The sequence below is a fragment of the Emydura macquarii genome, unplaced genomic scaffold (genome assembly GCF_026122565.2).
Source record: "Emydura macquarii macquarii isolate MOO-44397 ecotype Brisbane River unplaced genomic scaffold, CSIRO-AGI_Emac_v2 contig_1045, whole genome shotgun sequence".
NCBI lineage: Eukaryota > Metazoa > Chordata > Testudines > Chelidae > Emydura > Emydura macquarii.
Window position 1 is genome coordinate 13,453,530 of NW_027131182.1, and position 15,112 is coordinate 13,468,641.

General features: G+C 39.7%; 1 protein-coding gene across 7 annotated transcripts in view; it reads right to left on the reverse strand.

Annotated features, from left to right (window-relative positions):
• Nucleotides 1–3,841: 3,841 nt before the first annotated feature.
• RANBP3L (RAN binding protein 3 like) overlaps nt 3,842–15,112 on the reverse strand; it is a 75,520-nt gene continuing 64,249 nt past the window's right edge. For 3 of the 7 annotated variants that reach the window (XM_067545534.1, XM_067545529.1, XM_067545533.1), the window contains exon 15: nt 3,842–7,134. In XM_067545534.1, the coding sequence (XP_067401635.1) occupies nt 7,091–7,134 (44 nt within the window). In that variant the 3' untranslated portion in view covers nt 3,842–7,090. Of the gene's footprint in view, nt 7,135–11,856; nt 12,073–12,113; nt 14,780–15,112 lie in introns of those variants that run through there. The other 4 variants (XR_010919208.1, XR_010919207.1, XM_067545530.1 and 1 more) reach the window with 4 other exon arrangements.

Sequence of the window (15,112 nt, forward strand, 5' to 3'; positions counted from 1 at the left end):
GATATTTCTGCTCAGGGAGTCTTCAATTGTATTCTGGAAGCCTGGTAGATGAACCGCTGAGATTTCCATCTGGTGGGAAATACTGTAGTTCCACAGTTTTAGCCATTCTGTGCATAAGGACATAATACATAGCTCCCCTGTTGTTCAGCATTATCCTGATGGAGTGGCCCTATATGTTGTCAAGGAAATATTGACAAGCATAGTGGACTGCTGTCAGTTTTAGGATGTTGCTATGGGGCATGACCTCTTGTGTGGACCACTTGCCCTGGGCTGTGCCTGCTTGGAGGCAGCCCACCATCCCAAAGGAGAAGCGTCCATCACGAGAATTATTAAGGGTGAGGGATGTGAGAACGGGATTCCCACACAGACCTTCAATGGATCCTTCCACCACTTGAGTGAGTCCAGAGTTTTGGAGGTACTGTTAGGTATTTGGAGAGATTGTTGTTTAGTTCTCAGGCACTCCAGGTTACAACGACCCTGGTATTTAAGCCCCAACAGACCTGCAAAGTCCTTTCCCCATAGCAATGGCATTCTAGCTGCTTCCAGTGTTTCAGAGACACCCACATTCTGTCAAAGTCTGCAATCAGTCCAAAGTCCAGCCTTGAAAGGATAGAAAGGAGAATATTTATTGTGTGGGGGGAACTGGTTTAATAATGATCCAGGGAAACCCTGCTCTGGGATCTTGACCGAAGTGTCAAAACTGTCTTTTAAAGGGAGGTGCAGATAGAATGGTCTGAGTGTGGTGTTCATTTTCTGAAGTCTGGGTCTTCTCCTTGGAGACTCTGAAGATCTGGGAAAGGTCTGATGCAGATAGTGTTGGAATGATTTGGAACACTGTGCAGCTTGGAACCTGCTAAATCATCTCTTCACTGCAGGCACATGAATTCCCAGTGGCCTGAGTATTGCCCTTGAATCCTTAAGAGTGTGGAGGAAGAAGTCTGTGTCTGCACTGAAGAGCTTAGGCCTTTCAAAGGGGACATCTTCAACAGTATTCTGTACCTCTCGGAAGTCCAATCCAGTCCAGCAAGATGCTTGCTGCATGACCACAGCAGTGGGCTAGGGATCTAGAAGCCATGTCAGTGGCATCAAGAGCTGTCTTCAGGGAAACTTTCACTATTAACTGACTCTCCAAAATAAGGGCTTGAACTTGTTCCTTTTGGTCTTGTGGAAGATATTCAATAAAGTGTGTGAACTTTGAATAATTGTTGAAATCATATTTAGTCATCAAGACTTGGTAATTTGCAATTTGAAATTAAAGAGCTGCCAGTGAGTAACTCTTCTTACCCAGGAGGTCTAAGCAGTTGGACTCCTTGTCAGAAGTAGAGGGTCTGGCATAAGCATGGCAATTTCTTTCATTAATCACAGCTACAACGAGGGAATTGGGGACAAGATGGGAAAAGAAGTACTCCATTCCTTTGGCAGGAATATGATGTTTTTTTACCTGCCCACTTGCAGGTGAGCAGAATAGTGGCACGTGTTTGTCGTAAAGTAGGTGATAACAGCCTCTTCTAATGGGCTTTGGCGGGATTCCACCATGCTTTTCATTAGGATTTGGAAGGCCCTGAAGTAATCAGCACAAGTGGGTGGTGGTGGCATTACTGCATTATCTGGAGCGGAGGGTGACTTGGCTGATGGGGGAGAGCTTTCCTTAGTCCATGGCTCTTGTTCATATTCTGTCTCTTCTGGTACAAAGATGGCATACAGTACTGGAGAATGATCTGTTGGTGCTTGTGAATGATGTAGTACTAGCAGGTGTTGAGGTTTCTTTCTGGCTGGTACCCTATAAAACTGCTTGCTGACTGAGCTGTCCCTAGAGGTTCCAGTAAGCCACTGAGGTGGTGGATAGGGGAGGACTAGGGCATCTAGTGAGCTCTGGGTGTTTCTATTCAGTAAGTGGGCTCAGATGCATATGATGGTATGGTACAACAAAGCAGAGCCTTGTATCAAGACCTCAGAGTCAAAAGAATAAGTATTCTCCTTTCTATCCTTTCAAGACTGGCCTTTGGACTGATTACAGACTTTGACAGAATGTGGGTGTCTCTGAAACACTGGAAGCAGCTAGAATGCCATTGCTATGGGGAAAGGACTTTGCAGGTCTGTTGGGGTTTAAATACCAGGGTTGTTGTAACCTGGAGTGCCTGAGAACTAAACCAAAGGTCCAGCAGAAGAAATATTGCAGGGAACCCCTCCCCCCCCCTTTTTTTTTGAAGCACACCTGTGAAAAATAGGAATATAAACTAAATTAGAGAAAGAAAAGGAAAAACGATAATCAAATTTATGGTAAGTAAAAGGAGGGAATCTCTGAAACAGTGGACACCAAGTGCTCCACCTCAAGCTGCAGGTAGTTGACAAGGAACTGAGTGGCAGCGTATTTGCACCCCCTTATGTGGAACCCAAGACATTGGGAGCACAAGACACTGCTTTCTGCAGGTGTGGACCTGCAGACATTACTTTGCAATCTTATGTCAGGAGCACAAGGACATCCATACATCCTACAGTGAGCACTCATAGGGACATGGACTCATAGACTTTAAGGCCAGAAGGGGCCATCATGATTATCTAGTCTGACCTGCACATCACAGGCCACAGAATCTCACCCACCCACTCCTGTAATAGACCCATAACCTCTGGTTGCATTACTGAAGCCCTCAAAACTTGATTTAAAGACTTCAGGTTATAGAGAATCCACCAGTTACCTACTTCAAACCAGCAAGTGACCTATGCCCCACACTGCAGTGGAAAGCAAAACAAAAACAAAAAAACCCACGATCTCTGCCAATCTGATTTTGGGAAAAATTCCTTCCCAATCCCAAATATGGCAATCAGTTGGATCCTAAGCACGTGGGCAAGACCCACCAGCCAGGCACCTGGGAAAGAATTCTCTGTAGTAACTCAGACTTCTCCCAATCTAGTGTCCCATCTCGAGCCATTGGAGATATATGCTAAAAGCAGTCACAGATGGGTTATATGCCATTTTAGGCATCCTCATCATACCATCTCCTCCATACATTTATCAAGCTCAATCTTGAAACAAATTAAGTTTTTTTGCCTCCACTACTTCACTTGGCAGGCTGTTCCAGAACTTCAGTTCTCTGATGGTTGGAAACCTCTGTGTAATTTCAAGCCTAAACTTGTTGATGGTCAGTGTATATCGATTTGTTCTTGTGTCAAGATTGGCCATTAACTTAAATAATTCATCTCCCTCTCTGGCATTTATTCCTCTGATGTATCTACAGAGAATAGTCATCTCTCTCCTCGGCCTTCATTTGGTTAAGTTAAACAAGCCAACGTCCTTACATCTTCTCTCATAAAGTTGGTTCTCCATTCCTCTGATCATCCTAGTAGCCCTTCTCTGCACATGTTCCTGTTTGAGTTAATCTTTCTTACATATGGGAGACCAGAACTGTACACAGCCAGATGAGGGTCTCACCAGTGTCTTGTATAATGGTAATAACACTTCCCCATTTCTACTGAAATACCTCACCTGATGCATCCTAGGATTGCATTAACCTTTTTCAGAGCCACATCACATTGGCAACTCATAGTCACCTTGTGATTGACCAATTCACCCAAGTCTTTCTCCCGTTCTGTCGCTTCCAAATGATACATTCCCTGCTTATAACAAAAATTCTTGTTAGTCCCCAAGTGCATGGGCTTGCACCCTGCACTATTAAGTTTCATAATATTTTTATTACAGCAGTTTTTAAGGTCATTCAAAGCACAGACATTTTTCCATTTACTACCACAATAATCTTGAAGCTACCAGTTCCTTTTTCATTATAAAATGACATAATTGGAATAATTTGTACATAGGAACTAAATAATTCAAAACTAATTTCAGTAACTGTCATACTTTTATTTCCACAAATGCAAGACCAGCACAAACAGTTTAATGTAACAATTCTACAAACTTATCCCTTTTCAGCAAAGAGAATTTAGGTATTGGTTCCAGTGGAATCACACCATAAGCCAAGTTGGTCAATTCCTAGTTGCTGTTAACTACTTTCTTTTGCTGATATTTATCAATTATTTATTTCATTAGTGTAATCATTTAGGGTGTTGCTTTTTTTCTTATATGTGCATAATTTCTATTGAGTTCTGAAAATGATGTTGTTTTAGTAATATAAATGTCAATTACATACAATAGAAACAGGTCATATACATCATTTTTTATGGAATCAAGTTCTGATTGTGAAGCTAAGTAGCCATAGTTCATCCTGATTCTTCGTAGGAAAATTTTCTTGCTCTCTAGAAGCCCCAGACTTGCATTAGAACCCTCCATCTAGAAAGCAGATCCTATGCTCTGTCCACACTAATTGGCATAGATAGCAACTGAATTCTTGAGGCCAAATTTTGCCCTGACTTACAATAAATGCAATTCCATGGAAGTCATTGTGGCTACATGGGTTGGTCCACAGAGTTTACTTCACAGATTTCAAAGGTTGGTTAGTCATAGAACAAAGAGCATGCAGAAGGCCAAATTTTTCATATAAAGAAAAGAAAAAGAGCATGAAGCCCCCAGGGAGATGGCAGATCTCCTGTCCAGATTTGTCTTGGAGCAAGTCTTATTTTAATTTAATTCACTTCTCCAGAGCCCGTGACTGTTTTCTCTCCTTGCCAATTTATGCTTATTCAAGGGAAACGTCTTCAGCATGAAGGTGGATTAATTTCACTAACTACAAATTTCAAAGTAATATAAATACATTGAAATAGTCAGACAGTTAATTTTTTAAAATGACTGTAGTGTTTGTGAAAGATAACAGATAGCTGTGAAGCCTGAAGTCCACATTTTTAGCAAAAAAACAGGTACAGGAGAGGGAGTAACAGTGCAAACTTTCCCAAACTTCCCTGCCAATATGCCTCAATTTTAAGTCCTGGAAAAGCTACTTCAAGGGAGAAGTGGGATTCTGTCCCCACACGTTTTCAGACTTTGACCATTGCACAGATTGCCAGTAGCAGTGAAAATGAGTGACTAATGTGATGGTGGTTTGGTGATGTGGACATCTGTTGACTAGGAAGTGTACAGAACAATGAATTCATTTTATATAGGTCACTGAAAGTCATAAAATGGTAACAAGATTGAGGTAGGGATTTAGCCTGCTGACCTGAAGGTGAAAGACTCTAAAGTCCATTACCAATCACTTGGGCCATGCAGTCCTTCAAATATTTTTTATCAGATTGGCTATCAATAATCTATCAGAAATGGATAATGTTTAATGTTAACTACTCATATATTTGTTCTTTTTCCAGGAAACGTTTGCTTCCAGCTTCTTTTGAAAATTATAACTGAGTTAATGCCTAAGGGTCCGATTCTGCATTCTTTGTACATTCAAATCTTTCATTGGCTTCAATGGAAGTTTTGTTGGCACAAGGTATTCACTGATTTTTTTCACAATTAAAATAAGATGGCCCCTGTTGGCCCAGAATAGAAAAATAAAAGGAACAGGTTTCCTTTTTTATACATTTCTTTTTATTTAGAGCTATAGTTGAGTCAGAGAAGAAGAGATCTAGTTAGACTGAAAATGCAAGTTGTCAGTAAGTTGTTCATTGTTTGGCTATAATATTGTTTTATTATATATGCTGCAATAAACGCAAATACTTTATCAATACTGAGTTAAAGTATTTCATAGTAATATGTTACTTTTAAAAGCTATATACTGTAGTGCAACAATACTAAAATAGTACAAATAATTTAATGTATCAAGATGTCAAAATTAAAAACACACCAGAAATATATTTTTAACTCTATCTTTTATATGGCCCCATCACCATTGTATCTGAACACCACCCAAGTAGTTAAAAATAGAAACACCTCTTTTTTCCTTCCCAGCTCATAAGAGGTATAGTTCAATTAGTTATATGTGAGTGTGTAGACTTTTATGGGGAAAAAAGCAAACTCACAAGAGATAAGTTATTCATTTAATTCTGAATGATCACAAGCATCTCTGCATTTGTATATCTTCTCGAATGCGTCTTGGACCAGCTCTAATGAAAGTTCTGTATTTCACTTCTGAGCCTTCCTTCGTTGACTGTTTTGTGGTTGTAAAAGAATATAGTTGTTGTGGGAAGTCATGGCTGCAAAGGAAGAGGCAACTTCTGAGGTAGCTAGATCCTGTTCCTTGGAAGATTTTGACTATCAGGCTAGATCTTGAATCAAACTCTGCGTTCAGTAGAAAACCAGTTCAGAGAGTGGAGCACCTAGATAACATTCTCACCAGGAGCTGTTGCTACATAGATGGGCTGCTGTCTTTTATAGCAGTTGAAGTTTTTTCAGAATGTGTAGCTTTGTTCCTAGATATGAGTTGCAATAATAAAATCTGGAGGTCAGTAATGCAGGGATCTCCATGGACAGATGTGAAACTGATCCAGCTGTAGTTTGTGACAAAACTTTCACTTACCGTAGTGGGAGCAGAATCAGACCCCTGTCCATTACCATTTTTTAAAGGATAACTTAAAGCCAATCCACAATATGGGATATTTTCAAAACAAAGATCTTGTTTAATTAAAAGTTGGTTTCCATAGACCTCACTCATACAAAACTCCCTTTGACAAAGAGTTCTGCTTGAATTTTGATTGCAGCATAGGACCTTGAATGTTACCAAACAATTACAATGGTGTTTTCCAATGCAACTACATTTGAAGTTTTCATAATGTGCATCTTTTTATGGATAGACATTACATAACTGAAACAAGCAATAAATATATCTTCTCCTAGAAATATCACTATTTGATGGTTAAATGATTCTATCCATCAATATGATGAATGAACCTTGATTAGATATAAAATCCCTTACTTTATTAATGTCTCTATGATTAATTCCAAAATGTGAAGGTTTTGTAATGCTTCTTGAATACTGGAGGCCATTTTGTCATTCCCATTCCAGCACAAGGAATGAAGGTTGGAATCCGTAAAGTGCTTCTGAAATCCATTGCTGCTGTATTAAGCTTATATTGTCCTGAAAGTTAATCTTTGCTTGAAAATCATAAAATGTGAATACATAAGATTTCCTTACTCTAGGGATCGCTGAGATGGTTTACGATTTTCAACAAGATGAGCTATCAGCTGTATTGCTGTAATCATAGGTAGTTATCATGAGCAGACAACAGGCTGCCTGCGGATCCATCTAGAATGATCTGAAATAGAATTTAATATATCTGGTTATTTCACTATATTCACACTTTGAATCAAATCAGCATTTCATAATACAGTAATAGGTAAAGTCTGGATATGGTATATTCATGGGTTATATACATATAATTTAACTAGCTAACCCTGGAACATTCATACACACTTTTGCAGGTGAGGCAAAAGTCAGATCAGTAAAGTTATAATTGTGTGTAAGTGTTTCAGAGATCTCTATATGGCAGAATGTGCCTATGTTAACTGAAGGCTTTGTTCGCTGAGATACAGGGATTTTAGTGTGAGTTGGAAGTATTTTCATCAGTTCAGAGTAGGTGCTCGATAACTCATGATTACACCCTCAATATCATCAAACTATTCACTGCCTATCACAAAGTACCCACTGATTTTTGGGGTGACTAGTGTGTAATCTGAATATCTTAATATTCCACAAAAATGGGAGATTTAGATGCCTAATGTGGGCCATGTTATACTATCAGTGTAGAACAGAAATTTTATTTCAATAGATCTGCTTAAAAATTGACAATATTCTATGGTCTCTGCTAGTTTTTAAAAAAGTTTCTACTCTCTTAAAGGTAAACTGAAAAACTTTTTCTCTGCCAAGATGTTGGTTTAGAAATTCTTTCTGCCTTTCCTGCTATGTTAACATTTAAAGTGAAGCAGGGAACTGCCTTTTCTTCACGGTGCTACTGATACCAACTGCAAATAAAACAGAACCCTGAGTCCAAATTTAGTTGGACAGTAAAGGAAGAAATGACTTTCAACTATTTTAAAATATATATGTATTTTATTTTTTGTAGTAAATCTTAAGTCTACAAATATATTAGTTTGTGATTTGGCATCTGCTTATTTTTTATTCCTAATCAGTTTTAAAGACAGAGTAGGCAGTGTGGTGGTAATAATACCAAGGAAGGCAGAATTGTTTTTCAGGAGCGCTTATGTTGCTTCTGAGTAGTAGCTAGTTTAAGAACTTTAAAACTTTTTTCTGAACATCAAGTATCAGGCTCACTGGTTTTAAATCCTGCAGACACCAGTATATGCTTCTGAGATAACAAAGAATCACAACAAGGCCTGGACACAAGTAACTTGTGTCATGTACTGGAAAAGTTGCAAAGTTACCCTCATGCAATTGCCTTGGTAACATTCTTCTTAATGGAACACAGATGGAACTTCCGCAAATGAGCATATTGGTTGGCACCCAAAATCAAGGCAACTCCTAAAATCCTGGCAGATCTTAATGAATCAACAAAAGCTGCAGCATGGAAGTCTTGTGCCTCTGCATTAACTCTCTTCCCCCCGCCACAGTTTTCATCCAGATCCAAAACAATGTGTCATGTTGCCTGGGACTTCCTCACCAGCCAGTGTCTTGGAACTCTCCCAAAAGGAGATACCACAGCATAGAAGAGAGAACACCTAACTCAATGCTGCTTCAGGCAGAACTAGGAGGAGTATTACCACCTGTTTGATAGAATCATAGGATTGCAAGAGACCTCAAGAGGTCTTTTAATCCAGTGACCCTGCACTCAAGGCAGGACTAAGTATTACCTAGCCATTCCTGACAGGTGTTTGTCTAACCTGCTCTTAAAAATCTCCAATGACGGCGATTCCACAACCTCCCAAGACAATTTATTCCAGTGCTTAACTACCCTGATAGGAAGTTTTTCCTAATGTCCAACCTAAATCACCCTTGCTGCAATTTAAGCCCATTGCTTTTTGTCCCATCCTTAACAAGAATAATTTTTCTCCCTCTTCTTTGTAACAACTTTTTATGTACTTGAAAACTGTTATGCCCCCCTTCAGTCTTCTCTTCTCCAGACTAAATAATCCCAGTTTGTTCAATTTTCCCTCTTAGGTCATGTTATCTAGGCCTTTAATCATTTTTGTTGCTCTTCTCGGGGCTTTCTCCAATTTGTCCACATCTTTCCTGAAATGTGCCCAGAACTGGACACAATATTTCAGCTGAGGCCTAATAAGCACAGAGTAGAGCAGAAGAATTACTTCTTGTGTCTTGCTTACAACACTCCTACTAATACATTCCAGAATGATCTTTGCTTTTTTTGCAATGGTGTGACACTGTTGACCCATATTTAGCTTGTGATCCACTATGACCCTGAGATGCCTTTCTACAGTACTCTTTCCTAGGCAGTCATTTTCCATTTTGTATTTGTGCAATTGATTGTTCCTTCCAAGAGTGAAGAACACTGCATTTTTCCTCACTGAATTTCATCCTGTTTATTTCAGGCCATTTCTCCAGTTTGTCCAGATCATTTTGAATTTTAATCCTATCCTCCAAAGCCCTTGCAACCCCTCCCAGTTTGATATCATCCACAAATTTTAGAGGTGTACCCTCTATACCATTATGTAAATCACTGATGAAGATATTGAACAGAACCAGACCCAGAACTGGTCCCTGTGGGACCCCATTTGATATGCCCTTCCAGTTTGACTGTGAACCACTTATAACTGCTCTCTGGGAACACTTTTCCAACCAGTTATGCATCCCTTATAGTAGCTCCATCTAGGTTGTATTTCCCTAGTTTGTTTATGAAAAGGTCAAGCACGGTATCAAAAATCTTACTAAAGTCAAGATATACAGTACATCTATCCACAAGGCTTGTTACTCTATCAAAGAAAGCTATTAGGTTGGTTTGACACAATTTGACAAATCCATGCTGATTGTTATTTATCACCTTATTATCTTCTGGGTGTTCGTAAATTGATTGCTTGATTATTTGCTCCATTATCTTTATGGGTATTGAAGTTAAGATGACTGGTCTATAATTCCCTTGGTTGTCCTTATTCCCATTTTTGTAGATTGGCACTATATTTGTCCTTTTCCAGTCCTCTGGAATCTCCCATCTTCCATGACTTTTCAAAGATAATCACTAATAGCTCAGATATCTCGTCAGGCAGCTCCTTGAGTATTCTAGGATTTATTTAATCAGGCCCTCGTGACTTGAAGACATCTAATTTGTCTAATTCATTTTAAATTTGTTCTTTCCCTATTTTAACCTCTGATCCTACCTCATTTTCACTGGCATTCACTATGTTAGATGTCCAATCACTACTAAACTTTTGGTGAAAACTGAAACAAAAAAGTCATTTGGCACTTCTGCTATTTCCACATTTTCTGTTATAGTTTCCTCCCCCTCACTGAGTAATGGGCCTACTCTGTCTTTGTTCTTCTCTTGCTTCTAATATATTTGTAGAATGTTTTCTTGTTGCCGTTTATGTCTCTAGCTAGTTTAATCTCGTTTTGTACCTTGGCCTTTCTAATTTTGTTCCTACGTATTTGTGGTGTTTGTTTATATTCATTCTTTGTAATTTGACCTAGTTTCCATGTTTTGTAGGACTCTTTTTTTGAGTTTCAGATCATTGAAGATCTCCTGGTTAAGCCAGGGTGGTCTCTTGCCATACTTCCTATCTTTCCTATGCAGTGGGATAGTTTGCTCTTGTGCCATTAATAATGTCTCTTTGAAAAACTGCCAACTCTCTTGAACTGTTTTCCCCTTAGACTTGCTTCCCTTTGGGATCTTACCTACCAACTCTCTGAGTCTGCCTTCTTGACAAACACTATTGTTATTCTGTGGTTTTCCCGCCCACCATTCCTTAGAGTCATGAACTCTTATAATTTCATGATCACTTTCACCCAAGCTGCCTTCCACTTTCAAATTCTCAACTAGTTCCTCCTATTTGTCAAAATCAAATAAAGATAAGCTCCTCCCCTAGTTGCTTTCTCCATCTTCTGAAATAAAAAATTGCCTCCAATGCCTACTAGGAACTTGTTGGAAAATCTGTGCCCTGCTGTGTTATTTTCCCAACAAATGTCTGGGTAGCTGAAGTCACCCATCTCCAAGTCCTGTGCTTTGAATGATTTTGTTAGTTGTTTAAAAAAAGCCTCATCTACCTCTTCTTCCTGGTTAGATGATCTGTAGTAGACCCCTACCATGACATCACCTTTGGGGTTTTTTTTATCCTTATCCAGAGACTTTCAACAACTCTGTCTACTATTCCCATCTCAACCTCAGTCCAAGTGAATAATTTTTATATAAGGCAGTGTTTCTCAATTAAATTTGGCCACGGAACCCTGTTGAACTTGATAAATAATTGCGGAACCCCCCAAACCCTTAACAGTATTTTTACATATGGGGCCAAAAAAAATGTCGAAATAAGCAAATTATATACAAACAACTAGGTCAGTGTTTCTCAATTAAATTTCCTCGCGGAACCCTTTAGGCTTCATGGGGAAATTACACTCGTACTCGATACCCTCCGCTGAAAAATCCAGGACATCTTCCCTTTTTCAGCGGCACGGAGAACAGCTGCTCTCGGCGGTGCGATGTCACTTTCTTGCGGAACCCCAACAGTGTTCCTGCGGAACCCCAATTGAGAAACACTGATATAAGGCAACACCTCCTCCCTTTTTTCCCTGTCTGTCCTTCCTGAGCAAGCTGTACCCTTCTATACCAATATTCCAGTCATGTTTATTATCCCACTGAATCTCTGTGATGCCAACTATGTGATAGCTGTGTTTATTAACTAGCATTTCTAGTTCTTCCTACTTATTCCCCATACTTCTCACATTAGTATACAGACATCTAAGATACTGATTTGATTTCCCCCCATGTTCTGTCTGGTCTCTCACTTATCCCTGCTTTAACAGTGCTCCCCCCAGAATCCGACCCTTCTCCCAGATCTCCATGTTTTTTACTTACCCTGTGGGCTTTTGTTTCCTGCCCCCATCTGCTGTTAGTGTCTGTCTCCCCAGCCCCACAGGTACGTTCCCCATACCTATCTCTTCTCTCTTGTAGATCTGGAGCCTCACAAATAGACTTCTGTGGGGATCAAGGAGGGAAGGGATGATTGAATTGAAGGGAAGCACTCCTTCTAAGGCTCTCCAGCAAGGAAGCACTGGAATTTCATCCTCTCTTCTGAAAGCAGCAGACATGAGAGTCTGTTCCACAGTGATTTATTTTGGACTAACATTTCAAACTATCACACTTCACCAAGAACCATTTTTTCTAACATCCTCTGGATCATTGGCCCTGTGCTTCTCAGAGAATAATGGTTATTTCCAAAAGCTGATGAGATCCTTACATTCTGTGGGGCCTGGCAGTATTCCCAGGTCTGAATCCGCAAAAGGGTTTAGGCACTACGAGGCTGAGTATTGCAATGTCTAACTTTTAGGTGCCTAGAAAATCCCTAGGATCCACAAAGCCTGAGTTAGGAGCCTAGGATCCCTGTATAATGAATGGGGAGAGATAGGCATTTAAGAATGCAATCCACAAAAGCCAGCAAGCTAGGTGAGGAGCTGCCTAAACTAGCCAATGGGAGATACCTACAAAAGGGTTGTGTCCCAAGCCCTGCCCTTCTCAGGGAGTTCTGCACCTAAGTCCAGTCTGCAGGTAGGCACCCATCTCTGTTAAAATCCATAGCCAGGAACCCCTCTCTTCGAGCTGAGTGGCTTAGACTGTTAAGCCATTTCTTGAGCCAATGATTTAGACGCCTGTCTACCTCCACACAAAGCAGAAGAGGAGGTGGATGACAACTCCCCTATAACCATTAGCCCAGTGGTTAGGTTACTCATCCAGGATGTGGGATATCCCAATTCAATTCCCCCCTCTGCTTGGTGAGGATAAGGGATATGAACAGGGAAGAACTATTGTAACAACATACCTAGAGACATGGTGGATTCTCTGTCTCCTGAAGTCTTTAAATTAAGACTGAATATCTTTTTAAAATATATAGCTCAACCAGCAGTTGCGGGCTTGATACAGAGATTACTGGGTGAGGTTCTTTGGCCTGAGTTACGCAGGAGCTCAGACTAGATGATTACTCCCTGGCCTTAAAATCTGTGAATACAGAACAAGCCCCCCATGTGTAACAAAGCTAGGAGTTATCCGGTGTAGCCAGTGATGGAGAACACTGCATCCTGCAGCTCAGAAAAATCTTTGCGAGAAAGACAAAGGGAAATTTTGAGCACTCACTGCACTTTGAGTGTTCTAGCCTACCAGTTTTTGAGAGTAGCACTCCGTATGATTCTCAGTTTTCTACACACTGCTAAAAGAAACTGCTTACTGTGTATTTCAACCAGAAGAGCCACAAGAGAGCCAGATGCTAACTGCTTGTGAAAGAGCAGAGCATCATGAATCATTTTGGAAATGGAGTTCCAGGGTTGCGTGTGCTGAAAGACTGGGTTGCATGACTAGATGTGACTGTATGAGTGTAAAGTGGGGACAGAATACTGGGAGTGAAACCTACACAAGATGAAGATCTAATGGGTATAAGGATAAAAGGAGAGATCAAAGTAAAGCAGTAAGTGCTATAGGCCACCAAGAGACTGTTGAAAGAGACTGTCAATGACCACTTGGAAACAAATGAAAGACAGAAGTTTGGATTAAGGATCCAGGAGAAACCTGCAGAAAAGGGTATTGTTCTTTTATATTATGTACCTAAAATACAGATCTCAGATTCTATTTGCCAGCTGCTATCTCAACATCTGCATCAGAACTCTTTGAATGTCAAAATAAATATTTACCTTATAAATCCACTCTCCTATACCATTTTGAGATTATTTCACCTAGCCTTTGTGAAAGAACTAGAAGTTCTTATTGTCAATAATTCTGGAAAGGAATCCAGCTTCACATGAAGTTTTCAAATTAACAGAAACCCTTCTTAAAGCCAATGGAAACTATTTTGGAAGGACACAGAGGCTTTGACTGTCTGGGGATAACAAGGGAGTTTTCATGTTAAGTAATTTGGAAACGTGCTTAATGTTAATATTTTCAATTATTTTAATAATGAATTTGTTAAATTAAAGAAGACAAGTTACCAACTCTAATGTCCTGGGACTCATTTAAATTAATTCTGTATACCAAATGCATTAATCTAAGGAAAAACAAAAAGGCTCACATTTTTCTCATTTGTTTAATGGAATGAAGATATTTGCAAATGGGTACTTGAGAAAAAAAGTTTGTTTTATAATAATGGCATACTTTATTCAGTGAACTGAATATTACAGATACAACAAATGATTATGGGAACAAGTATTGTAAACTGTCATGTTCCTGCTAAAAGGAAAAGAGGCATGTTGGTTTCCTAAAATAAACAGTCACTCATAACTGTTATTTATATATGATTTGATCCTTGCTGAAGAGTTCTTTTAAAAGATAAAAAGGGAATAGCCTGCAGTTCAGTTGAAGAAGTGTCATGTAGCTGATAATTCAAACATTACTGCCATATTCCTCCTGAGAGAAGAGGTAGATACAATTTACAACCTTTAAATGCACAACGGCAGCTCTCCTGGGGCAAATTTTCCCATTGGGAAACTACCCCTTGGGCAACGTAGTGCCGGTTTTCCACTAAGGAAAGGCAACTTTCAACTGTGGCTACTATATCTCTAGATTCCCTCGACTTCACCACAGTTGACCCCAGCCACTTTATGGGCTGTGCTAATTGTCTCTGGAGTGGGGTTTGCAAACAGCTTGCCCCATTACACCCTGCTTTAGGTTGACTCTTCACCACTGGGGGCTGTAGTCTTTGTTCCATTGGTGAATGCAGATTAAACCTGGGCAGGGTGTCTAGCCCCACAAATCTCCTGCTAGACATAATCTGATGTTTATCAAACTTGTTAAGGTCCTGTAACAATATAAAATCTCTTTGTCAACCAGTTTTACCATTCATAAGTGACTGTTACAATTAGTCAGCATAGGTTGATGTTTTAAAAGAAATCAACCATTACATACGTTTGGTTCAAATGACCATTTTTATGGTTCAGTAGACTACCATGAGCTATATGCAGCACTGGTATAAGTAGACTCTATTCCCATTGAAGTAAGTGGAAATTGAGCTCAGCACTTCAGGTCTCTTTAACTGAGATATCAAAGTCTGGGTTTAGGAACCTTAACTTTAAACTTGAAAATTTTTAACCCAGATATCTTGACACTCAGTGCTACGTCAAAAGGCTACTCT